The sequence below is a fragment of the Convolutriloba macropyga genome, chromosome 14 (assembly GCF_964194025.1).
Source record: "Convolutriloba macropyga chromosome 14, txConMacr16.3, whole genome shotgun sequence".
NCBI lineage: Eukaryota > Metazoa > Xenacoelomorpha > Acoela > Convolutidae > Convolutriloba > Convolutriloba macropyga.
The window spans coordinates 6,797,153-6,822,863 of record NC_134481.1 but is presented as its reverse complement, the minus strand read 5'-3'; the positions used below and the strand labels follow the sequence as shown (position 1 = coordinate 6,822,863).

Here is a 25,711-nt window from a genome sequence, read left to right as displayed (position 1 = left end):
TTAAAAGAGACACGCGAAAGAAACATGAAAGTGTTTCTGGTATTAAAAGATCTGAATTCCTGGTGAAACTACTGAAGAATTGAATTCTTAGTTCCTGGTGAAACTACTGAAACGTTTGCAAAATTGAGACACATGTAATAATAGACATTTTATAAATTTGTTAGAACTTCTGAGAACCATTGAAGTCTCAAAGCATTAGAAAAAGTCGCAATGTTTTTGATAACTTGTTCATGCATGCATTGCCTTGAAAATTTTAGCATAAATGGTTGGCAATTAAAATGACAAAAATTCTTTTGTGTTGTTGCTATGATACATGAGATGCCAGTAAACATCCAGTAGACTATAACTCCATCGACAAACCTCCAAAATGAGATGCTATGTCAAGGTGTGCGTTAATGATCAGACAATTAAAAACGCACACGGATAAAGTGAGTTTTTGATTACATGGACAAGCGCCATATTAAAGTGTGCCTACATGAACGAGCTCTCTAGGCTAAAGTCTGATCCTTAACAAGCTTAGTTTTGATCATTAACGAGCAAAATTTTGATCATAACCGAGCTAAACTCTCATAATTAACGAGCTAAAATCTGATTATTAACGATCTAAGTTCTGATCTTTAATGAGAATGGACTATTTTATCATTCTGGTTATAGGCTTGATGGGTATGATCATGGGAACAACAAAAACAAGTTAAAAACGAGCATGTATGAAAAACGAGCTAAAGTCTGATCAAGGCTGATTATTGTCTGGAGCGGTTCCAAAATTGTGGCATCCCAACTTTTTTGCTGTGAATTCTAAATAATGAGCTTAGAGGTTGGGAGCGTAATGATAGAACTGGAGCTCATGCAACAGAAAACTATGTCCATTACATTGCAAAGTAAAAATTTGTTCGATTATATATATATATATATATATATATATATATATATATTCGGATCGTCACTGTTTTACGTATGTCTTTCAAGCACGTGTATTAAGATCAGGAAGGTAAGCCAGCGAGAAACGATCTGACAGCCTTATAGTTTGTTATATAGGTCGCGTGTATTCGCATTTTATATTGCGCGAATATTAGCGACAAGTTTATTTGATTCTAATCATTTGATCCCGTCGCTGACTCCAATCTAATTTTTTGCTTTTGGGGGATTAGTCGTCAGTTTTTGAAGTGCTTTTGGCGTTAGAATTCGCTACCGAGATTAGCGACGATGAATGACAAATTGGTTGGTTTTTTTCGCATTGTCGCTGGTTTGGGGTAAATTACGAAAAACCAACGAAACGTTAATCAAATTACAATACAAAGAAAAGAATAGAAGTTACTGTAAATTATACCATGCTAGATTAGTTTGGAGGAGGAATAGCACCCGAAACTTATTTGAAATAGCTAAATTTTTCAATAACAGATAAATTGTACCATGAATCGTCCCAGATATTTACTCATTTTTCTTTCTCATTAGTTGTTTTTTTCAAAACATAATTGACTTCGAAAAATTTCAATTAGACACAAACAATGATGCTTTCAATGATCCTTTTGATATAATTTATTGCCATACCTATGGAAGTCCTTTGTTTGCAGCCTATTCGACCATTTGCGTTTCAGAGTACTGCGAAAACATTTTCATTAATTTAGCAAGAGATGAGGCCGGCAATTACTATATACTTATAACTGTTTCTGAAAACAAAAAAAAACATCGAAAAAACGGATCTTTTCCGTTTGTGCCCCCACCGCTTAGTGGACGCATGTTGTTTGCACCCCAAAGACGCAAGTGCCATATTTTTACACAATGATTTACTTTGTAATGGCACGTGCTCTGTAACCCGGGGGCGCTTAACGTACTGGGGGAGGGGGGCACAAGCGGAAAATATACGAAAAAACCATGTTGAATCCATTTATCAAGGCGCCTGTTTAATGCAATTCTTCACATTAAGGAGAAGAATTTAATCACGCAGGTAATTTTAGTTACTCATCAAGGAGAAAGGTGAGCCGAGAAAAAAATCTCGAGAATTTTTCCTAGCTCACTTATGATTCGTCCAGTTCTCAGCCCAGAAAAGACAGTTAGGTGTACCAGCCAATTTTAAATGCATTGTAATTGACTAAGACATTGTATGGCAAATTTCTAGGTGTTTCAGCCAGTTTTCAGCCGTATTGAAGCAAAACTGTTAGATTGAGACAAATTTGTTTTTGGACACGCCTGAAGACGCAATCGAGCGAAAAAAAATGAAAAGATCTTGATGCTCGTAAAAGCTGAAGCATAATTTTAACTGCTGAATGATATCAGCCGAACATAATGAAGAGTGGGAACTGGAAAACCAGTTGTATTAAACATTCAGTAAATTTTGACAAAATTTTTGCGATTTCTTTTTCGGATTTTTGAAAAAAAAGTGCTTAAAAGTTGAGTCAAGTTTATTTAAACTCAAATTTATTTTTAAAACTCGAACGGATACCTCGACTTTAGTCAAAAAGCTTTTTTATACCAGTTTAAAAATAACAACCATAGATTTTTAGCTTCTACCACACCAAAGACGGGTTGGGGCGGGGGAGGGGGGCTGGGAGAAGTAATCCATTCTTTTATTTGAGTCTTTCTAGTATTCGCATATGACTATAGCAGATGCAGAGTTTTGCTGTGGTATTTTGCAGTCAAAATCCTTTGCCATCCAGTTCTTTTTCATCTTCAAAATAACACAGTCTTCATGTCCACTCAGGTCATTTGGCTCGTTGTCTAGCCACAATTCCGAATTCATTGCCTCCCCATCAACCCGATTTCTGAAATATATGTACTCAAATACTATGAAAAATATCAGGTGTCTTACAAATTTTTTTGGTTCTTTCCCGTTATATCCCTGGCGTTGTACTACTGTCGGAATACAAAAGGAGACAGGAGGAAGGAAAAACACTGACCATGCCGGAAAATCTCAGAAGACAGTTTTTTCCTTGACTTAAAATTTTAACTATTTTAGATATAATCCTTCAATTTCTACAGCTATTGTATGGAGTTGTTTTTAAAGGACCTGAGAGCAAAAGCAACCGTTTAACCTGGCTCGCGAGCTTAGTTATGAATTTTCCCTAGTTAAGAGACCGAATCATAGTCTCAATCAGAAAAGAATCAGAGCCTGATTCAGAGACGATTCAACGACTGAAGAAGAGAAATTGAGGTCAAAATGTGGTCTGAATCAGATTCTGAATCAATACTGATACAGTTCTAAATCTCTTTTTGATTCAGTACTGAATTTGTCTTAGCGTTAGGTGGCAAGTGATCAACGAGTAGATTTGATCACGTTAATACTTTATGCCAGAGCTAAACAACTATGTACTCTGTACATGTCATGTGGCTTTTTCAGTTTTTGTGCATTTTTCGTGTTTTTCCCAATAAACCGCTTTGTATACCCTTTCCCAGCTTTGCGGTCAGATATTTCATAGCCCCTCAACCATGATAATCGTACCATAATAGAAACTATAGCCCCTCTAATTTTGTGTAAGCTATAATGGGAAAAGCCCCCTTTTTCGCCTTGACCAACAATATTTCAATGTTTTTTTAAGTTCAATTTAAAGTTTTTGCAATAAAAATGACAATTATTCGTAGTTGAAAAACAGATCGAAGGGAATGCATACACAGAATATTAAACAAATATACCACACAACAATTACTAAGAATTACGGATTAAGGCATTTATCACTTTTAGTGCAACTTTGGCATAGTAATTAAAAAAACTACAATTCTACCTTGATATTCCACTAAAAATTAACGATTACGGCATTTCAATGTAATCTGTGTAAAGAAACAACAGCTTCAACATTTTCAAAAGTTTCGACTCGTCGCAGTATGACAAATTACAGTGTAGAATTTACATATTAAAGGTTTTGAGGCTGTTGGTATTGGAATCAAGTTTTAATTTAGTAGCAATGTTCACCAAGTTATGATTATTTATAGAGAATTCCTGCAAGTTGTTGAAGTTAAATGTATTCTCCAAATCAAATGTATGAAATTATCCGTTTCCAATGGTTACAAAAATTTATCACTATTTTTGAGCCAATCAAAAATTGCTTGAACAAAGAAAAAAGGGGGTCGGATGTTTCTAATTTTGACGAAACCAATCAATTTTCATCTAATCATAGCTCCCACTTATGACCCTAATCTTCAAAAAGGGTGGTCACCAAGAACTGCAACAAATTCTGGCATGCATGCTTGATAAAATGGGTAAATTGTCAATTAATGGGATATATTGTGTAACTACATCAACAAAGAAGTAGACCATTGACAAATATTACACGCACTAAATTATTCACTCTTTATTTAATATTCAGTCTTTTTATGCAACTAATTCTGACAATATTGAAAATTGTTTATCTACATCATTTGCAGTCATAGGTTTTTTCGTAGTACCAATGAGATGTCAAAATTGAGGTTAAAAAGATCACTTCAACTGACTACTTTGGAACGCCGGTGGTCAACAGCCCTCTATTAGCCGTTTTTTCCCATTACGATGCAGAGGTATACCCCAAAATTTCCGCCTTAGTAAAATTGGCTCGAAAATTAGTTACATACAATGAACGAAATTAGGTGACATCCTTTGTATCTTACTTTTCGCAAAAAGGGTTACGCCAATTTTGCGAAATAAAAGAACATTCGGTGCAAAAATTAGGTAAGAAATCTTGTAGCACGTTTCCGCTCAATTTAGGTATCTATTAATCGCGCGCATTTTGAGCATGCAAGCATTAAGCACTTTAATAAAGATTTAATTGAAGCCTTCAAAGCTTTAAAGTGCTTTAAATACATGCTACCACAAAAAATGATTTTTTTTCCGAAAAATCCCTCGCACATCAAAGACTTTGTATATCAACGTGAGATTGGCCAATTTTAATAAGTAGTAACAAATAGTACTAATAAGTAGAAATAAGTAGTAATAAAGTACTATAAGTATTAATAAAGTAGTAATAAAGTACTACTAGTAGTGATAAGTTAGGCTTAATAAAATAAGTATTAATTAAGTTAGGCTTAATTGCGGATTATATGCGAAATCGAGCTACATTGCGTGCGAAAAATCAATACATAAATGGAGCGGATGCGTGATACAACTCGCGCGAAAAATGGGTTATAAAGTTTGTACTTGTGGTCCGCGGCTAAAATTAGGACATTTTTGCGAACACGGCAGTCGATATTCCCTTCCATTTTGCCGGTTTCCGCTAAAGTAGCTTTTTTCCGCAATATTGTACCACTTTCAATGTATTAACATAGTAAAAACGAACACGAGATACACACATCGGGCATATCTGCCCGTGACGTTTTCGGTATACCTCTGCACTGTAATGCCATAATTCTTCATCTTTGAAGCTGAATAAAGCCATGTTAAAACTTGAAAATATTTTAAAAAAATTTCAGTATATGTGAAAGATTTGTCATATTGTTGTTGGACTCAGCAATTCAATTTCAACAAAAACAATGTCATCCTCCTTTAAAAGGATCGAAACTTAGCTCTCAAAAATTTGAGCTGGAATTTCGTAATTGTTCTTTGACATTTAGTTTGATTTCATCAGATTTTTCTCAGTTCAATTTATAGAAAGCTCTAATTATCAACGCTAATTGCCTTGTAATATCCCACTCATATATTGAATCATTTTTTATCGATGCAGCTTTATATCTAGGGGCAGTGCACTTCCCCTTAAAATAACCTTATACAATCAAAGACATTGCCTGTGAAATAGCCATTTTCAACGAATATATATACTCGCAGCTGGCAACCTTTTTCAAAATAACAGAATTTTGTAGCAATAACCAAATAGCATAAAGCAGAAAGGCTAACAAAATGTTTTAAAAAAACCTAAAAAGGCTATTAAATTACTAGGACTTGGTGAAAACCCAATATTTAATTGATTCCACTCAATTATTTTTAAAAGAAAACAACATGTATGGTCAGGAAAAAAACAAATTACCATTATTGCTGAAAATATTTGAATACTACAATCTTGAATTAATCTCATGACTAGGAAAATCAGGAAACATTTTATATAGATCGAAATTAAAACTTACGAAATTTTCACTGACTAAAAATTCTAGCCCTTTTAAAAAATTACTGAGAAGTTGCAACAGTTTTTTATCACCAGTTAACGTGAAAAGAACTTCATTTTTCTTTTTCCAAGAATTCATTTTGCGCAGCAGGACATACTAGCCAACTTTTTAGTTTGGTGGACATCTTTGAAGAAAACTCCTTTTGGCAAACATCAAAAATTTTGAGTAAATTTGCTCAATTTCGTCACTTTTCTTATACTTTTCTTTAAGATCAGGGCTTCCGTGACAATTTTTCACAGTGCCTGCTTTTGACCTAATGTGAAGAATGTTTTACAATTTTCCACGACTTGGCCACTGTTTTGTGTCTTCATTTCCTTGTGTCATTTTTTACCACATAGTGTAAACAAAAGTAGTGCAAATTAAGCCAAAATGAAGAAAACGAAATTTGAGAAAAATTTCAAAAGTGTACATTGCAATACTGGTTGTAGATAAAGAAAATAACTGGCAGCTTTGAAATTACTAATTTCACCATTCACAAAAAAAATTAAATCTTCGATTTAGGTGTCAATTAGGTACTCATAAATTTTGGGTAATAATTTTTTCGGCTCCCTACATTCAAAATTCTGAAAACTGGTCGCTTTCATCAGTGCTAATAATGAAAAAATTCATGTCTATTCAGCACTAAAATCCATGATGGTAACGAATCTATGGTAACTAGTTTTCATTGTTAAAAATGAATACACAAATTGAAAAATGGTGAAAAAAGGTTTTCACTCCTTTCCAGTGAACGTTTTTTCGTTACAATCTACTTGTAAAGTTGAATAAAAAGGCCACAGTCTATGTTAATGCATGTGTTCACAATTAACTTTGCAAACTGAATTCATCTTCGCAACTTTCTGACCATTAATGATTTAGTAGCGCGATAACGTAAAAGTAAATCAGACGAGTGAAATACGAAATGGGATTACGTATGTTTGTATGAATAGCAACTACGAGAAAAGTACTAACGAAATATTGCAGTTGTAGTTGACAAACGAAGTGTTTTACTCAGTCTCCTCTAGAGAATTTATTGAACCATGCAAACAATTCTGTCAAGTAGGCTGTAACCTTTAATTTTTTAAACCAGCCTTTCGGTCATTTGACACGCTATTTTCTAAATTTATTATTTTTCTTGAGGGAACGTGAAGTTTTTTTTTCCAGTTTCCCCCAAACCAATCACAATAATTAAAATTTGGACTTCCAATTAGAAGCTACCCGGTTCGAGGTATCACCGCCATTCAACGCAAAATTATATAAGATAAGCGGCGAATGCGGAAAATTTTGCTGTGAATTAGCGGTGAATGCGGTGAAAGTAAATAAATCGGCAATTAATGCGGTGAAAAAAACATTATCGCCTGTTAGCGGTGAAATTACTGAGTTTGGCCGCTGAATTTAGCGGCGAAATTACATAAATTAACCACTTTGAAAAAAGTGTCCAAGTTATGTAAGATAAGCGGTGAATGAGGTTAAATTACATAATTTCACCGCTGAAATTATATAAATTCTTTGCTTAAAAAAAGTTTTAAAATTGTGTGAGATCAGCTGTGAATGCGGTGGAATTACATCAATTCAAAACGGTGAGATTACATAGATTCACCGCTTAGAGAAAATTGTCACATAGATGTAAGATTAGGGAGTAATTTTAATGGGGTAAAAAGATGTAAGATACGGGGATAATGAGGAGTAACGGAAGAATTGTTAGATTTTACCCCCACCCCCCTAAAATTACTGCCTAATCTTACATCTTTTTGACACTTTTTTGCAAGTGGTGAAATTATGTAATTTCACCACGAGAGTAAGCGTTGAAATTACAAAAAAACACTAAATTTCACCACCAAAAATGTAATTTCTCAGCTAAAAATCAAAAATCTTACAAAAACTCTGTGAGGGGGCGCAGTGGAAGAAGAAATTTCAGGAGGTGAGAGGTTCGAACCCTTGTAAGGAAGGTAATTTTTAGTAAGAGGTAATATTACATTCTTTAGCGGTGAATTGTGGTGAATTACAATCTTTAGCGGTGAATTGTGGTGAATTTTCTTTAGCGGTGAATTGTAATATTACATTCTTTAACGGTTAATTGTGGTGAATTTCACCGCACAAATATTTACAAAATTTGCGGTGAAAAAAAAATCAGAGATTTCCACCGCTCATCCAATATTTTTTTCTGATTTGTCCTCTACCCGGGTGGCTCATATAGGTGTCACATTTTCGGGAAAAATCAACGAAGAAGCCCCAAAGGAATGCCATCCCACAAGAAAAATATTGATAATTAGTTGCAAAAGCAGTTCAGTTGAATTAGAGTGAATAATTTCATAGTAGTTATGTTGAAATACTCTGTCAGATTTAATAGAGATTTTGTGGCCAGCTTTTTTAAGTGATAAAAACACCGTCTGGCTAACGATAGTGATTTGTGATTAAATGCTTGTTTTTCAAATTAATATAGAAATTTCTATCTTAATTTGAAAAACAAGCTTTTATTTGCAAATCACTATCGTTAGCCAGACGGTGTTTTTATCACAAATTAATCAGAGGTCCGCTGAGATCTTAATTGGTGACTCGATCCTGACCACTGCGCGGTTTAACTAACTAATACATCTACTGTTTCCTAAATTTTGAGTTTTAAAACTCCTATGCAATTAAAAGGAGTAAAAGAGAAGATACGCAGTGCAAGTGTGACGCAATTTTAATACAACATAGTAACTAATTTTTGTATTTTGTGCGTTTTGCGCAATTTAATTATTACAATTACTCACTTTATAAATTTGATCACCTCATTTTGGTGGGCTTTGGTTTGAAACGTCGGAAATGTTGATCAAAAAGCATAAAATAACTCATAAAATAACACCTTTGGCTGAGTTTGATTCTTCAATGTCCATTTTGGGTTGTGTTTATGCTCTTCGGCCCAAGTCTTGCATACCAAGACAACTTTTCATTAATATTTGTATTTCTGAAAGTCGCTACCATCGTAGCAAATCAAGCTCTATAAATACATCATAATTCGCGCCATTGGCACACAAGTTGTGGTTAAAAACGGGAAATCCCTTACTAAAAATAATATTGAAAGTGAATGTCAACCACTTCTGACTTCTTCAATAAAATCAACTTAAATAAATAGCTTCAATGGAAATAGGTTGGGGGAATGGAAATCAGGAAATGAATGGGTTTTGGAGGACGAAAGTGTAGGTGGGGGAGGAAAATGAGGGTGTGGGGGAGATAAAATATAAAGGAACTTGGTTCCTTTACAGGTTGGGATGTTATTCTCGCTCAATCATGCAAGACTAGTAATTTTGCAATGCTAGATCTTACAAGATAAACTTGGCATAGGAAGATCTTGCATGATTAATTTTTGCAGCAAGATCTTGCAAGAATAACATCCGTTCTCAGCCAGTAAGGTGATAATTTTATTAGCCAGGTTTAAAAAATGTTTTAAAGAGAAAATGCTTACACAAATTTTGCCCTCAAATTTGTGATATGCTGTGCGTGTCCTTGTTTAGATCCAGGATTTCGCGTCTTGTCCTCTCGCTCAAAGTTTGTCCAGACCAAGTCGAAGTGGGACGTGCTCAATTGAGGTGCAAAATACACTCTTATTTTGTTCAGCTCTTCTAATGTCTCGGGTTGTATTGGGTGCGAGTATTTCAACCTGTAATGAAAAATGTACGAAAAGAGGAAGAAAAATAGCAAAGAAGAAACATGATTGAAAAACAGAGTTAAACTTAAAAGAATGAGAGAAATAATGCAATAATGACAAAGAATGCAAGTAAAGAAATTTAAAAAACAGTAAAAAAACACTCAGAAAGAATTTTAAAAAAAATAAATAATTAAGTATTTAAAAAGCAATTTCAGAACAAATGAATCAGAAGAACAAAATTAGAAAAAAAAAACTGTGAGGAAACGATTTCAGAAAAAAATTAATAAAAAAACAAATTGAGACAACCTAACTATAGTTGAATGTGTTGATTGTCTCACGTGAGAAATAGATGAAAAAGTTGTGGTGAAAGTGGTGAAATTTTGTAAAGTAAAGAAATTTTGTAATATATGTGATAAAATCTACTGACAGAGAGAATTTTTTTGGTTACTTTTTGAAAGGTAGATATGCGGAGACTGTTTGGAAAACTTTAATTTTTTTGAAAGCTGCGTGAGAATCATATTTGGTAATGAATCTGCTGACTCCTTAATGTCGTGCATTACATATGATAATTTTGTAGACACGGTCTTGAAAGTTCGTAAGCAAAGCGCTAAAAGTGTGCAAAAAATTTGATGAAAGTATTGATTTCACTTTTTTCCAAATTGTTTGAGGTTTGTGCCGAACAAAACGTTGACAAGGGCCTCAATTATTCCACTTAGGGATTTCATATAAAAACATTTCTCTCGTTTTTATGCTTTAAAGAACGGCTTTGCCAGTCAGAGTCCTACCAAAAGAGGATTTGTGCATGTATTACATATAAGTATAATTAAACAAATACAGTGTTTTCAGATGCAAAAGTGAAAACCAGTTATAGAAGTGAGTCTATCAGACCAGCTTTTTTAAACAAGTTTTTATGCTCATAAGTTTTTTACTCCACCATTTGTTACTGTTAGTGGCCTGTAATACTTTTGCATCTCTAAAAGCAATTTGATATCAAAATTTAAATACTATTTGTTGCACTTTTCTTCTTTATTTAAAAAAGATGGATATTTTATTTTCACAATGTATCATAAACTGTTTTTGTAACTTAGGATAAATTAACACGTCTTTGCACTTTTTTCAATGTGGTGAATCCATCCCTCCGGCTACTATTTTAGTTCGCTTTTGGTCTCATAAGTCAAAACGTGAACTAAAAAATTAGTTGAATTCGCCACATTGAAAAAATAATGTAGGAGAGTGTTGATCTAACCTAATTTATAAATCAGAGAAAGTTTTAGTGCATTGTGTACATAAAAATATCGACCGTTTGCATAAAGGAGAAAAGTGCAACAAATGATTTTATCAATTTTATTATCAAATTGTTGTCAAAGATTTGAAAGCTTTCAAATATTACAGACCTCTGCCAGTAACAAATGGTTCGTGAGTTAAAAAAAACCGATGAGTATTAAAACTCGCATGAAACTTCTGATCTGATAGACACACTTATATAACTGGCTTTCAGTTTTGTAGCTTAAAAACTGTATTAGTTTGTTTATACTTATAGGTAATACATGCACTAATCCTCTCTTGGCAGGTCTCTGATTTGCAAAAATTTTTCTTTTAAGCATAATAACGAGACAAGTACTTTAAAATGAAATCCCTAAGTGGAATAATTGAGGCTCTTGTCAACGTTTTATTCGGCACAAACCTTAAACATTTTGGGAAAAAAATGAAATCAAAACTTTCATCAAATTCTTTGCATACTTTCTGCGTTTTGCTGACGAACATTCAAGACCGTGTCTACTAGGTCATCATATGTAATGCAAGACATTAAGGAGTCAGCAGATTCATTACCAATATAATTCTCGCGCAGCTTTCAAAGTATTTAAACGTTCCAAAGAGTCTTCACAAAAAAGTAAACAAAAAGTTCCCCACTGTCAGTAGATTTTTCACATATACTCAGCCTTAAATTTTATAAAAATTTACCACTTTCACCACAACCTTTGCATATATTACACACTTGAGACAATCAACACATTCAACGCCTGTCTTACATAATTTTTTCACATCAAAATGAAAATTTTCTCCACACTTTATAAGGTGCCGAGTTTTAATAATTTTAGTCAGTTGCACCGTCTCAGTTATATCCTCACACAAAATTCTACCCTTGAAAAATTGGCTCAGTTAAATCATATCTTACAAAACTCTTTCTCAGCTTTCAAAGTCCTTCAAAATTTCAGCATTTGATATGATTCCAGAATTTGCTACCAAGTAGAACATCAAAAAAGTGCCTTCAAGTACTGCAAATGTGCATCAGGAAAGTTTATTCAATTCTCGATGACAGTGATTAAAGTGTGGAAATTATCTTACGAAAGTATTGAAAATATGTACGATCAAATTGTCGTAAGAAATACCTGCGCTTAACGACACTGAAAATTAGGAAAGACGCCAAAAAAAATTTTTCGTTGGAAAAATATCTCAAATCTGAAAACCATATCTTCAATAACTATCCACTTGACCTCTTAATACTCTGAAAAAAAATGAGACGTTTTTACTTAAAAAATGGAAAACATTTTGTTTGCTGAAAACTAATACTTCTTTCTCCGGTTAAGGTTCTCAAAAGCACAACAAAAATTAAGGAAATGCCTTGACCATTCAGCATAACAAATGGACAATTTTGTATGAACCACTGATTTATTTCAGTCGCTTTCCGTGCATTTTTTACAAAGATTTTGGTTAAAATTTCAATTCACGTTGACTACTCTCGAATCCGTTCTATTTTTTAGTCAAAGTACCGCATGACAATCAGTTTTTGCTCTGCAAACTGCTATAATAATCTCAGCCAAATTTATCTTGTTCACAATTTACAATTGATTGATCTGAAGCAATCCATGAGGTGGATTTTTTTATTTAAACCAATTGCATAGCCGTCTTATTTTAGTTGATAAGCTAATTAACTTCTTTGAGATCTGAAGTTATTTAACGGTTTACTTGTTTATGAAACTCATACTTGTTTTCGATGACAAATCAGTTTATTGCGATTACTCAGCAGCAAAACATCTCGCGGAACAATTCAGTTAATTGAGACATCAGCATAGCTGAACTCCGAACCACGTAATCGGGTCTTGAATTTGAGCAAGTACTTTAGCACCCCTTCCCAGGTTAAGGTGCCAACCAAAAAGTGACCTCTGATCAGACCACTCCAGGTCAAAGTAACCTCTGATCAGACGAACTCAGACCAAAGTATCATCTGATCAGCCTAAACTGCGCTCGAAACACCGTGTGCGCTCGGAGTGCGCTCGAAGTTATCTCTGATCAGACCTTGTCAGACAGAAATGATCTCCGAACCAACTAAAATTAGACCATTGTCCATAATTTTGTGCAACCACGGGCCAGACGAAGTCTAAACCATTGTCCAGACGATTTTGCGCTTGAAAAGCCTCTGATCGGACAATTTCCAGATCAAAAATGCCACTGATCAGATCATTTTTTAAACATCGCCCCATGCTGTCCAGATATTTTCCTGACCATTGTGCAGACGTTTGTGTGCTCAGAATAACCTTTGATTGAGCCATCTCCAGACCAGTAGAAAAAAATCTAAGATCTTTGGAAAAAGTTTATCTGCCACTTGGAAAAATCGACTTTTTCGCTTATTATGTTTTCAAATGTACTAATATCTTATCGGGTCAGAGATTTGGTTAAAGTGAACCAAATTGAGTTCACCTATACCTCCTAGAAAAGAGTGCGTTTTTAACTTTGGGACATCCACTCTTTCGCTTAATATATATTCAAAAACATAGAAATTTTATCGAATCAAGAAATTGTCTAAAAGCAATCAAATTTATATCCCAGACTACCAGTAGTATGTAGGTTGTAAAACAAGAAGAATGGTCCAACTCTTGTGAAAAAAGTTCGTATTTCACATCAAAAAAATAATCAGTCCATTCTTTGGAAATAGTAATGACCTCTGACCAAACTTAAGTGCTCTCGAAAGTGACCCCTGACCAGAATATCCTATACGAAAGTGACCTCTGATCAGAACATTACTATCCGGAAGTGACCTCTGATAAGATCATCCCCAGACAGATGTGACCTCTGATCATACTAAAGTTCGCTCGAAAGTGACCACTGATCACAATATACTATTCGGAAATGACCTCTGATCAGTCTATTGGCAACCAGTAGTGACCTCTGATCACACCATCCCCAAACCAAAGTGACCTCTGATTATACTATCTTGCGCTCGAACTAAATCCCAGACCCTGTAATTTTGGTCTGGGAACACGCCGCGTGCGTTGAACTTGGGTCTGATCAGAGGTCACTTCCGGACGGCACCTCAACGTGGGTCGCTAATCATCTTGAAGATTTTTCTTCAAGAAAATTAAACATTCTTCGTACCTGTTGTTGCATTCGCGCTTTGCGTCATAATAGCTCCGTGCTTTGACTCCAGTGCACAAAAAACACTTGTCATCAATTCCACTGATTGACGCAAAAGATGCCGGACATCCTAAACATTGTTATAAAGTATTCGTCCTGGTCAATACTCCATGAAAAATACACATCTTGAATTTTTCAAATCAGTACTGATCACGTCCTATTTCAAATGTTACGACTAATAAAGACTTTTCAAGTCTTGCTCAAGACTTGTCAAGTCTAATTTATGTCTTGGCCAAGGGCTCACCAGTCTTGATAACTGCGCAATTATTCAGAAAATTATAGATTTTAAAGACAATATTTATAATTTAATGCAAATCAAACTTCGCCAAAACTGGTAAGATTTCTATGGAAAGTTTGTTAAGATAATCAAGCTATCTGTCAAATGACGATCAAACAACTTAAATGGACCCATAATTTCACTTGAAAACCGTTTATTTGTTGGGATAAAAAGGGGGCGGCAGTGACTGTTACATTTTGCGGCAATTTTCCAACAGTCAGAGTTCAATAAATTTTGCGCTTTGTGGAAACGAAATCATTTGAGCATTTAAATAGCCTAAAACAATATTGCCTAACTTTTATTAGTAATAACTCGAGACCGCATTCAAAAAGTTAATTGTTTTTGTGAACAGGGCTATGAGTAATGCTAATCTACAGTGCTATGAGTAATGTAAATCAAATGTTTTCATAACCCAGAAATAGTAACCAGAGGGACATTTCTGACTTTAATCACCAATTAAGTTTTCTTTCACTTCAGTTGTTAGATACTCTATCCGTTGAAAATGAGTATTTTTAGCGAATTTGAACTAAGCTAGCCTAGCGTAAATTGTTTTCACATATGCTTACAGTTTCAATCTTAAAACATGGGTTGTGAACGAGTCCAACAAAATCGAGTGTATGTACTCAATTTTTCAAACATTGGTAGCGTAATGTATATGTGGACAATAACAGAAAGCGTCTCGTTCTCTTCCCAATGAGTTTTGTGGAACTACCGGTGTTTTTTTTGCTTTTGTTTGCTCTTTGGAGAGTTTTGAATGTCAATTATCGAGAATGGCGGGATTTCTATTTCGTTACAAAGAGTAAGAAAAAACACTAATAATTTTGCTCAAGATATGGATTAAGATTTTTCATGTCTTCACTAAGAATTAAATCAAGACTTGCTAAAATTAAGACCAGATTCGAGAAAGTTCTAGCTGTAAAAAGTTATATAATCTGAGCTCTGATACAGCACTGATCCAAGAGGTCACACATGACGTTCAAACGTCATGTGTGACCTCTACAGCACTGATCCAAGAGCTCTGATACAGCACATGACGTTCAATTCGAGGACAATTATAACGTTGTTTGAACGTGCAAGTTTAAAGCATAAAATTTCTCAAGTGACAGAAATTGAAATGCCAACAATTCTCGGGTACAAAAAAAACCGATTGTTGGCTACTTTGAACTTGAGCCAGGTTCGTGGACTTGTAAGATGCGTGTTTGAAAAGAGGTTCCATGACTCTTCAGAGCTCTCATTGAAGTTCTGGCTAAGCTTCTGGAACCAATACCCGGTTCTCGACAAATGCCGGACGTGCTCATTCACTTCTAGCGGAGTCTCATCACCTGATGCTACGCGAATGAATTGACAGAAAGCTGATTTGAATGCAAAAAATGGGAGAACAGATCGGATTTGAAATTGTTCAATTAGCTTTGGTCAATCAGACCTGAGAACTCTCATTTTATACAGCGTATTACAAGTTCGATTGTGATCACATTTTCGGTGTTGACAGATTCCTATCAATTTCAACGCGCCACTGGATGATCGCAATAGCTCACCAAGATTGGCCAAATTCACAAATGCTGAGATAAGGCTTGCAAATAACGCTTAGTTCCGGAAAATAATTTTTATTGTTTAACTTTCTAATTTTAATATTTTTGATGAGCAACAATTTATCTAATTAGGATTGAAAAAGGCGTAGAAAACAGAAATAACAAATTAAAAACAATTTTCACAAAAAGAAATCAATTATCGCGTTATTATCGCGCAATTATCAAGTTTTTTGCGTTATTTTTACATAGCTCCTGGATTGATAGGGTGTAGAAAATAGGCCCCCATCACTACATTGAATTTCGTACATTGAATTTGCTCAATTTTTATAGATTAATTAGAATTCCCACGCGCCAGTGATGTTAAAGCTTGCAAGTAACGCTTAACTACGGAATTTAATTTTTGTTCTGCTGTCCCAATTTCGCCTTTTCAATTTGGTTGTTTTTGCGATCTATTATCCAGTCACCTGCTAACCTATACGCAAAGAAAATCCACTTTTACAATGTATCAAGATACGAAAAGTCTGTACCGATTGCCTGATTTTTGTTGTTGTAATCATAATCGTAGTCAGATTTGTTGTTTTCGTCGTCGTCGTTGTTGTTGTTGTTGTTGTTTTTATCATAGTCGTAGTCACCATAGTCGAACCAATTATAATCGTCTGCAGATGAATCTCTCTTGGCTTTATCCTCTGTCAACAAATGATCAAAAATAATTATCATCAAAAAGTTGCGCTCCTATTTCAGAAGTTTTACGACAAATAGCATTGATATTAATTTTTTACTACATTCAGCACGCTTCAGCATGAAGAAGCCACTTGTGTCAATTAGTCGGCAACGTCAGTCACTGTTCCCGTCAAAATTGTTTAGCATTTTTCTGGCCCTTCCCAAAAACTGACCAAAAACGGTATTTTTTAGAAAAACAAACCCATGAGGAGGTCTGCGACCCAAAACAGGTATAGGAGAGGCAAATTTTGGATAGACCGACCATACCTAAAATAGGCATTGACCAGACCCAAGAGAAATTGACCACCCATGTTTAGACCAAACAGATTTTTGGTCACCATTGGGCAGACTAAACCGAGTTTTTCCAGCTCAGAAGCATCCAATTAAATTCAAAAATAAAACGAGAATTAAACAAAAATAAGCTTAAATAAATCAATCACCGTTTTAAAGAACAATTCGAATTTCAGAAATTGGCTTGATGAAATAGTCTAATCACATAGAAGCTGATATTGGTTATTAATGATTGACTATTATTTCCAAAAACAGTCAATTATGCACAATTATAGAATTTATACGGACCGGTGGGACCTGTAGGCCCTGAATGTGGGTATCAGCCAGACCAAAGACACCAAAAAGTAAGCATAGGCTAGACAAAACATACCGAAATGTGGGAATTGGTCAGACCGAACAGACCAAGAAGTGCTATTGGTCAGACGGACCCAATTTTTTCCCAGACGAATCGCACCGGAGCCCCTGGCCGCAATCCAAGTTGGTCTGACAAATACTTGTCTTAAATTGCAGACCTCATCCTGAGAAACAATCAATTCTTTGCGTTTTGAAAACAGTCAAAAACAAGCCTACCAGAGAACGCTTTTCAAAACAGTCTTTTTTTCGTGTATACTCAAGCAGAATCATTTTGTATCAGTTTTTTTTCTCCCAGCTCCCGTGTTTTCATACCACCATTCACAATTTAAATGATGTTTTATAGCAACTTACAATGTAAAAAGAAATAACACATGCACCCGGTGGCGTAAAGGTAATAAGCCCACTGAGCGGTGGGGGTACGGATACGTCTAAAACTTTTGGACGCGTGTTTAGGCAACACTAAAACAAGATTTTTGAACTACCCAAAATACTATTTTTTTCAATCAATTTATAGACATCATATATTAAATCAAGGAGATCATAGGAATTCTATGTCATTGTAGAAACATCAGGCTGTCATTGAAACGCGTTACAGATAATTGCACTTAGAAACTATAGTTGCGGAAATTTGATTTTCAAGAGCTGCAGAAACAAATGACTGAAGTGTTCAAAAAATTTACGATAAAATTTAAGATTTGAAGATAAAACGAAACTTCGGAGCAAGCAAAGATCGAGTTGATAGTTTTGTTCTTTTTAAATGAATATCAATATTGTAATTTTACAAAACTAATATCTAAGAAAAGACCGTCAAAAAAATTTCTTTTCGAGCAGCGGACGAACTATAGGTATATGAAAGAAGGAAAGAATTGCTGTCGGCTCTTAAAAGTCAAAGCTTCACAGTTATCATATCATTAAGTTGAAACAATAAAATGCGACGAAATTGAACATAAGTGAAACAGGTCAGTTTTTATACGCGTTATACTGATGCTCAATATTTGTGTTTTGCTTTTTTGTTTTCCTTCTAATTTTTTCAATCTATAAGTAATATAGATCCCTAGTTGACATTAATTTCTTGGTTTCGATTCTTTTATTGGGATTATTTAGGTTTTACTGATCAGTTGATTTGCCACGGCGTCAATATCAGTCTTAATGAAAATTGTTAGTTTCGATGGTACTAAAGGTCTGGCCTTCTGTTGCAATTCTATCTTTCCGTCAGATGAAAATGCGACGCTTTCAACAGCGTCTGTAGCTTTCGTCTTCAAAATTTTTTTTCAAGCTTCAGCCGAGCACTGAAATTTTGAATAAAGATATGCACTTGAAGATAAAGTTGAATAAAATTTTCAGCCGAAAAAAAAACCAATTTATCGTGAAAAAACTAATTGTTTCCTTAAAATAGTTTTTTCTAAAAAAATTAACCACTTTAAAAATACAGAAAACGTACGGTGATTTCGGTGCCAAAGAAAACTTAAAAAAGTACTGTCCTGTAAAAGGAGTAACAATTAATCTTCCAAATTCTCTTGCTAAATGTTTTATCGAAGCATATATTTTCAAATTAATGAAACTGTCATTCTAAAATTTTTGCACACGACCGTTTTCAAGGGAAAAACCGATCATTTTCGCAAATTTAAATATTTTAGAAAACTAACACCTTAAAGAAAAAATAACAACCTTTTTAGAAAAAAACCTTAGAAAAATTTATTGTCGTTGTTTAATGTCTTGCCTTGCTTTTTCGAGAATTTTGGCAAGTACAGTTTAATACCGTGCTGCATAAATCACATTATTTGTATATATATATATATATTTATATATATATATATATATATATATATATATATGTATATATATATATATATATATATATATATATATATATATATATATATATATATGTTTTTCTTCTATATAATGATATAAGTTTATGTATCTTTTTCAATTTGGTACCCAGGTTGAGGTGCCAGACTGAAAGTCGATATGTCCAGACCGTCCCAGACGGAAAGTGTCTATGTCCAGACCCTCCCAGACGAAAAGTGCCTATAACCAGACTTTCGTGCGTTCAAAATTTTTCGTGCGTTCGTCGTGCGTTCAAAACTCCCTATGTCCAGACTTTCGTGCGTTCAAAATCTTATATGACCAGACTTTAGTGCGTTCCAAATTAAAATTCGTGTGCTAATTTGTGCGTTCAAAAACTCCTATGTCCAGACTTTCGTGCGTTCAAACGTGCTTATGTCCAGACTTTTGCGCGTTCAAAATCTTATATGACCAGACTTTAGTGCGTTCTAAATGAAAAATCGTGCGCTCAATTGTGCGTTCATGTCCAGACTATCGTGCGTTCAAAAACACCTATGTCCAGACTTTCGTGCGTTCAAAAATGCGTATGTCCAGACTTTCGTGCGTTCATGTTCAGATAACGTTTTTATAATGTATTCGTTTCAAATATAGATACGTTAGGGTGATGGTTGTGATGAAGTGCCCAAGCAGTTCCTACATTTTGTTTAATAAAAGATGTTCGATGAAAGTATTGGCTGAAGGGGCTGCCAGCGGCCTAGTTATTAAAGTATGATTTGCTTTGCAACTTCAGCAAGGGTTTATAATTCTAGGTGTGAAATTGTTTTAAACAAAGCAAAATGTTGGATGCGAATTTTCCTGCGTTCGATGTTTTGTAACTTTTGAACTCAAGTGAGTTGAGGTTTTCTTGGTAGAAAGCTTTCACTTGAGTGAGCACTCTATTAAGAGTGTTTAGTCAAATATGGACTCATTAGTTTTTGGCATTCTTGTTTCCATTCAAAAAATTTTCGTGCGCTCCGAGTCACAATGTCCAGAATTTCGTGCGTTCAAAATTGCTTATATCCAGACTATCGTGCGTTCAAAATTGCATATGTCCAGACTATCGTGCGTTCAAAAATGCATATGTCCAGACTATCGTGCGTTCAAAATTGCATATGTCCAGACTATCGTGCGTTCATTTTCTTTTCCAGACCGTGTAATTTTGAACGCACGACGCCACCTTGTGCGTTCATTTCGGTCTGGACATATCAATTTTCGGTCTGGGACCTCAATCTGGGTACGAAAAACTGATATAAGGTTATTTTGGTCTTTCTTGTCTTTAATATTATGGAGAACAACGCATATTCACTATTTTTTTCTACGTTTTATTTGGTCTCTATGTATTTCTTCCTGTGCTGTTTCTCCAGAGAAAGGAAAAGTTGAAAAAATAATAGCGTGGAAATATCCGAAATTTGAGTGTTTTAACCAAAACAAAATTAATTGCCCACGAAGTTTTGTTCCCTTTGTTTTTTCTTTCTTTATTTCTTGTTTTTTGTGTGTTTTTATTATTTGTGTGCATTTTACAAAACTTTTACTCTGCACTTTCTTTCCATTGCACTTTTAAACTGCATTTCTAGATGAAGTATTTCGTACTTTGCTGGGATGATTTTGGCTGACCGTTTTTATGTAGAAACAATTAATCAGAAATCACTTCAAGCCCGTATCGAAATAGCAGTGATCGATTTTGAACGGCACTGAAATGGTGCTCAAACAGGCAAAGTTGCTCCTGGCATCCGTTCAGTTCGCGGGTCGAGTTTTTGTCGAAAAAATATTGTAAGAATTGCGGTGAACAGCGGTGAATTTTCGTAAGATTTGCTATTTTAGCGGCAATTTTTGTATGATTTGCGGTTTTTGACGTTGAAAATTTTCTATCACCGCCTTCACCAGATTTCTTACAAAAAAACGCACTTAGAGGGGCTCCAACCTCTCACCTCCTGCTGTCCACGACTTCTTATACCACTGCGCCATCTACCACTTGCTTGTTCCTATTCCTCGTGAAATTGAATCACATGCAATAAATGTTATTGAAAACAAATGCGTTGAATTTTTCTAAGACTTGCAGTTTTTAGCGGTGGATTTGCGATTCTTAGCGTTGAATTCCTTTTTTCTCATCGCATTTACCGCAATCAACTCTATAATCGCAATTCTTACATCTTTTAACCGCATTCACTGCAAATCTTACATATTTTAGCGAGTTTTAGTGTTGACAACTCGATCCGGGTTTGGGAATTGAGCTAAAACTTCTAATAAAATAAGAAATTTATAAATTAAAAAATATAATTAAATATGAGCAATTGTTGATATTACAATCGTATTGAAATTGAATTTTTTATTGTCAACGAAAAACAACAAAAAAATTGTTAACAAAAAAACGCATTTATAGGGTTTCCAACCTCTCACCTCCTGCTGTCAACGACTTCTTATACCACTGCGCCATCTATCACTTGCTTGTTCCTATTTCTCGTGAAAATGAATCACATGCAATAAATGTTATTGAAAACAAATGCGTTGAATTTTTCTAAGACTTGCGGTTTTTAGCGTTCAATTTTTGTAAGATTTGCGGTTTTAATCGGTGAATTTTTTGTATCTACCGTTTAAGCGGTGAAAAAAAATAATTCACCGCTACCAATGGGAAGCAGTGAAAATAAAAATTTCACCGCTAAAAACCGCAACTCTTACAAAAATTCACCGCATAAAATTCTACAGTAATTTTTAGCGGTGAATTTTTGTAAGATTTGCGATTCTTAGCGTTGAATTCTTTTTTTTCACCACATTTACCGCAATCAACACCAAAAATCGCATTTCTTACATCTTTTCACCGCATTCACTGCAAATATTACATATTTTAGCAATTTTTAGCGTTGGCACCTCGACCCGGGTTTGGGCATTGAGCTAAAACTTCTAATAAAGTACGAAATTTATAAAACAAAACATATAAAAAAATATGAGCAATTGTTGATATTACAATCGTGTTGAAATTGATTTTTTTATTGTTATACACGGATCTTCGTGAGGCTTATCAGACTAATGATCTCATTTGGGGTGCCCAACCCAAACCAGCTCTGATCAGACTATTGTGGGCGGCCCACTATTGCTTCCATGAATATACAAATCAGTCTTGACGTCCCTTGTCCGCGACAAAATCCGATATTCACCCCAACTTCCGGCTCGATTTGTTTACCCAATGTGGGTCCCAAGTGGTTATGTACATCCATTGCGCGACGTTGATGAGTCTGATTAGAGCTGTTTTTGGTCTGCTAGACCGTTTCGGAATGTTTACCCCAAAAACGCACTTATAGGGGTTCCAACCTCTCACCTCCTGCTGTCAACGACTTCTTATTCCACTGCGCCATCTACCACTTGCTTGTTCCTATTCCTCGTGAAATTGAATCACATGCAATAAATGTTATTGAAATTAAATGCGTTGAATTTTTCTAAGACTTGCAGTTTTTAGCTGTGACTTTTTGTAAGATTTGCGGTTTTAATCGGTGAATTTTTTATATCCACCGTTTAAGCAGTGAAAAAAAATAATTCAACGGTACCAACGGGAAGCGGTGAAAATAAGAATTTCACCGTTAAAAACCGCAAATCTTACAAAAATTCACCGCAAAAAATTCTACAGTAATTTTTAGCGGTGAATTCTTGTAAGATTTGCGATTCTTAGAGTTGAATTCTTTTTTTTCACCGCATTTACCGCAATCAACGCTAAAAATCGCATTTTTTACATCTTTTCACCGCATTCACTGCAAATCTTACATATTTTAGCGATTTTTAGTGTTGACCCCTCGACCCGGGTTTGGGCATTGAGCTAAAGCTTTTAATAAAATATGAAAATTATAAAACGAAAAATATAATAAAATATGAGCAATTGTTGATATTACAATCGTGTTGAAATTGATTTTTTTATTGTTATACACAGATCTTCGTGAGGCTTATCAGACTAATGATCTCATTTGGGGTGCCCAACCCAAACCAGCTCTGATCAGACTATTGTGGGCGGCCCAGTGTTTCTTCCATGAATATACAATTCAGTCTTGACATCCCTTGTCCGCGACAAAATCCGATATTCACCCCAACTTCCGGCTCGATATGTTTACCCAATGTGCGTCCCAAGTGTTTATGTACACCCAATGCGCGACGTTGATGAGTCTGATCAGAGCTGGTTTTGGTCTGCTAGCCCGTGTCGGAATGTTTACCCCAAAGATGTAAGATTAGGGGGGTAATCGGGGGAATTTTTAGCCCCTTATCTAGTCCTCATTACCCCATTTCCTTAAATCTAAAAATTCTCCCCTTCATCCCCATTACCCCCTTGTCTTACATCGTTTACCTTCCTAAAATTATCACTTAATCTTGCATTTTTTGGGGGGTAAGTTTTGGGGTAAAGTCCAAAAATTTCCCCCTACGCCTAATTACCTCCCTTTTTACATCGTTTTACACGCCTATAGATACCCCCTAACCTTACATCTTTTTGGATGGTAATTTGAAAGTTAAAATCTAACAATACCAACCTTACTCCCCTATATCCCCATATCTTATATCGTTTTACACCCTAAAATTAACCCCTAATTTTATATCTTTTTTGGGTTTTTTTTGGGGGGGGTGGGGGGGAATCTAATAGTTCCACCCTTACTTCTCATTACCCCCTAATGTTACATCTTTTTGGGGACAATTTTTTGGGGGGTAAATTGTAAAATTTACAAAACTACCCCTCGTTATCCCTCGGGATATTTTTTGTGGGCGGGGGTCAACCTAACATTTCCTCCCTTACTCCACATTACAGCCAATTCTTACATCGTTATACTCCTCTAAGATTAACCCCTAATCTTACATCTTTTTTTGGGTGGGGTATTTTTTGGGGGTAAAATAAGAAAATTCCGCACATTAACCCCAACACCCCCATTATCCCCCTAGTCTTAGATCGTTTTTCCCTCATAAAATTACCCCCCCTAAACATACATCTTTTTTGGGGGGTGTAATCTGAAAATTTTCCCCCCTCCCCCCCCCCCCCCCCCCGTTGCCCCCATTATCCCACTAATCTTACATCTTTTTACCCCCCCCCCCCTCTAAAATTACCCCCTAAACATACATACATCTTTTTTTTTTTGGGGGGGGGGGGTAATTTTTGGGGGGTAAAATCTCAAATCCACCTACCCCCATAACCAACAATTACCGCCATAATCTTACATAGTTTTGCCCCCCATAGACAATTACCCTCCTACACTTACATCAATTTGGGGGGCAATCAGGGGGTAATTTCGACATGGTTGATAAGGAACCCTTTGAATGACAAATGTAGAGGACCAGGAGCTGTATGTAGAGGACCAAAATCAGATTGAATAAGGGCTGTTTTTCAACTCACAAAACAATGATGATTTTTGTGCTAAGAAATCATAAACTATGCATTACAGAGGAGCCAAATTTCAGACGTCACAATTTATTAAAATGAAACTTTGCCCTGGCAGGTTCATTATATTTTGTTTCCTGAAAAAAAAGAGCTCTTTTCTGTAAATTAAAAGATGAAAGCTTTAATTGTTACCTTTTGCTTCGGCACATCTTACTAAATTCAGGCATAGCATCGAAACAAAAAGCTTTTCAAAGAACATTTTGTTACCCTTATCAACGAATTTGTAAACAAAATAAAATTATCGATGGAAATTATTAATCTGTTTTGATAATTTTAACCTGCCGATACGAATAAATCTTAACTCTGAAGTGCAGCTGGAGAAATGAAACAATCTAAGATGCATTGGAGATAAATGCACTTAGTGTTTTTCTCGGTCAAAAAAAGTCGGCCGTTGAAAATCGATATGGGAAGAGATTTCTTTAATAATAATCATTGAAAAGCCACCGAAGTGTTTCTGTGGCATGGAATGTTCAACCGTGGTCAATAATTTTTCTCAACTTTTTGTAAGAATAAATGCCCTGAGTTTTTACATATTTCAGCGCAAAACCCTTAAAAAATGTTAATAATTATTAAAATTATTTAGAACTAATAATAATAATAGTTTTTATTGATAATTAGCTTTGAAAAGTTGCAATCCGCTAAACGTTTTATTGACTTTGCCACGCCATATATCTTTTTCTTAAACGAAGATGTGGTACCAAATATGATTACAAAATATGTGGTACCATCGTAATCCCGGGTGGATGTTTACTTTCATTCAAATAAAGATCATATGTGATTTCATGCTCTCAATAATTCATCTGCTAGGACGATCTTGCTATGAAATCAGAAAAATTTTTAATGATCTTTTAAGGAAAATCAACACATCATTTATGATCCTTGTATGATACCAAGAAATCAAATGTGATCCACGTATGATTACTTGGAATCATCAGTCTTTCTTTCTGCCATTTTATTCCTGTTATCGATATGGCACCACTTATATGATTCCTCGGCGTCTTTTTGTTGTCCACACAAAGACACTAAAGTAGAATGTTTTTTGCAAAGTTGAGTTATTTTTTTGTAAATTCATAAACTTATCTATATGACTAAGGTTATGATATTATCTGAAACCAGTTTATACCTACAGATGCTCATTTTTCACATATATCAGAACAATTTTATCTTTCAAAACCTAAATTAGTTTTCTGTATAGGAATGCAATTCAAAGCTATTGTTTCAGGAAAAAAAAAAGA

At 34.9% G+C, this 25,711-nt stretch overlaps 1 protein-coding gene across 1 annotated transcript; it reads right to left on the bottom strand.

Moving 5' to 3' along the window:
* Positions 1 to 2,509: 2,509 nt before the first annotated feature.
* LOC142353488 (uncharacterized) lies at positions 2,510 to 24,676 on the bottom strand. The gene is made up of 5 exons (XM_075405741.1): positions 24,609 to 24,676; positions 16,411 to 16,569; positions 14,039 to 14,147; positions 9,482 to 9,676; positions 2,510 to 2,759 (listed from the first exon to the last, which is right to left on the bottom strand). Exons 1-5 carry the CDS (start codon positions 24,673 to 24,675, stop codon positions 2,579 to 2,581), a joined length of 711 nt encoding a protein of 236 aa, XP_075261856.1. The 5' UTR covers position 24,676; the 3' UTR covers positions 2,510 to 2,578.
* Between the last annotated feature and the right edge of the window lie 1,035 nt (positions 24,677 to 25,711).

Coding starts and splice junctions, on each gene's coding strand:
- LOC142353488 (XM_075405741.1), bottom strand. CDS start 24,675: ATGTTCTTTGAAAAGCTTTTTGTTTCGATGCTATGCCTGAATTTAGTA. Junction 16,570..24,608: donor AAGATGTGCCGAAGCAAAAG/GTAACAATTAAA, acceptor ATTTGTTGACAG/AGGATAAAGCCAAGAGAGAT. Junction 9,677..14,038: donor AAGCGCGAATGCAACAACAG/GTACGAAGAATG, acceptor TTTTCATTACAG/GTTGAAATACTCGCACCCAA.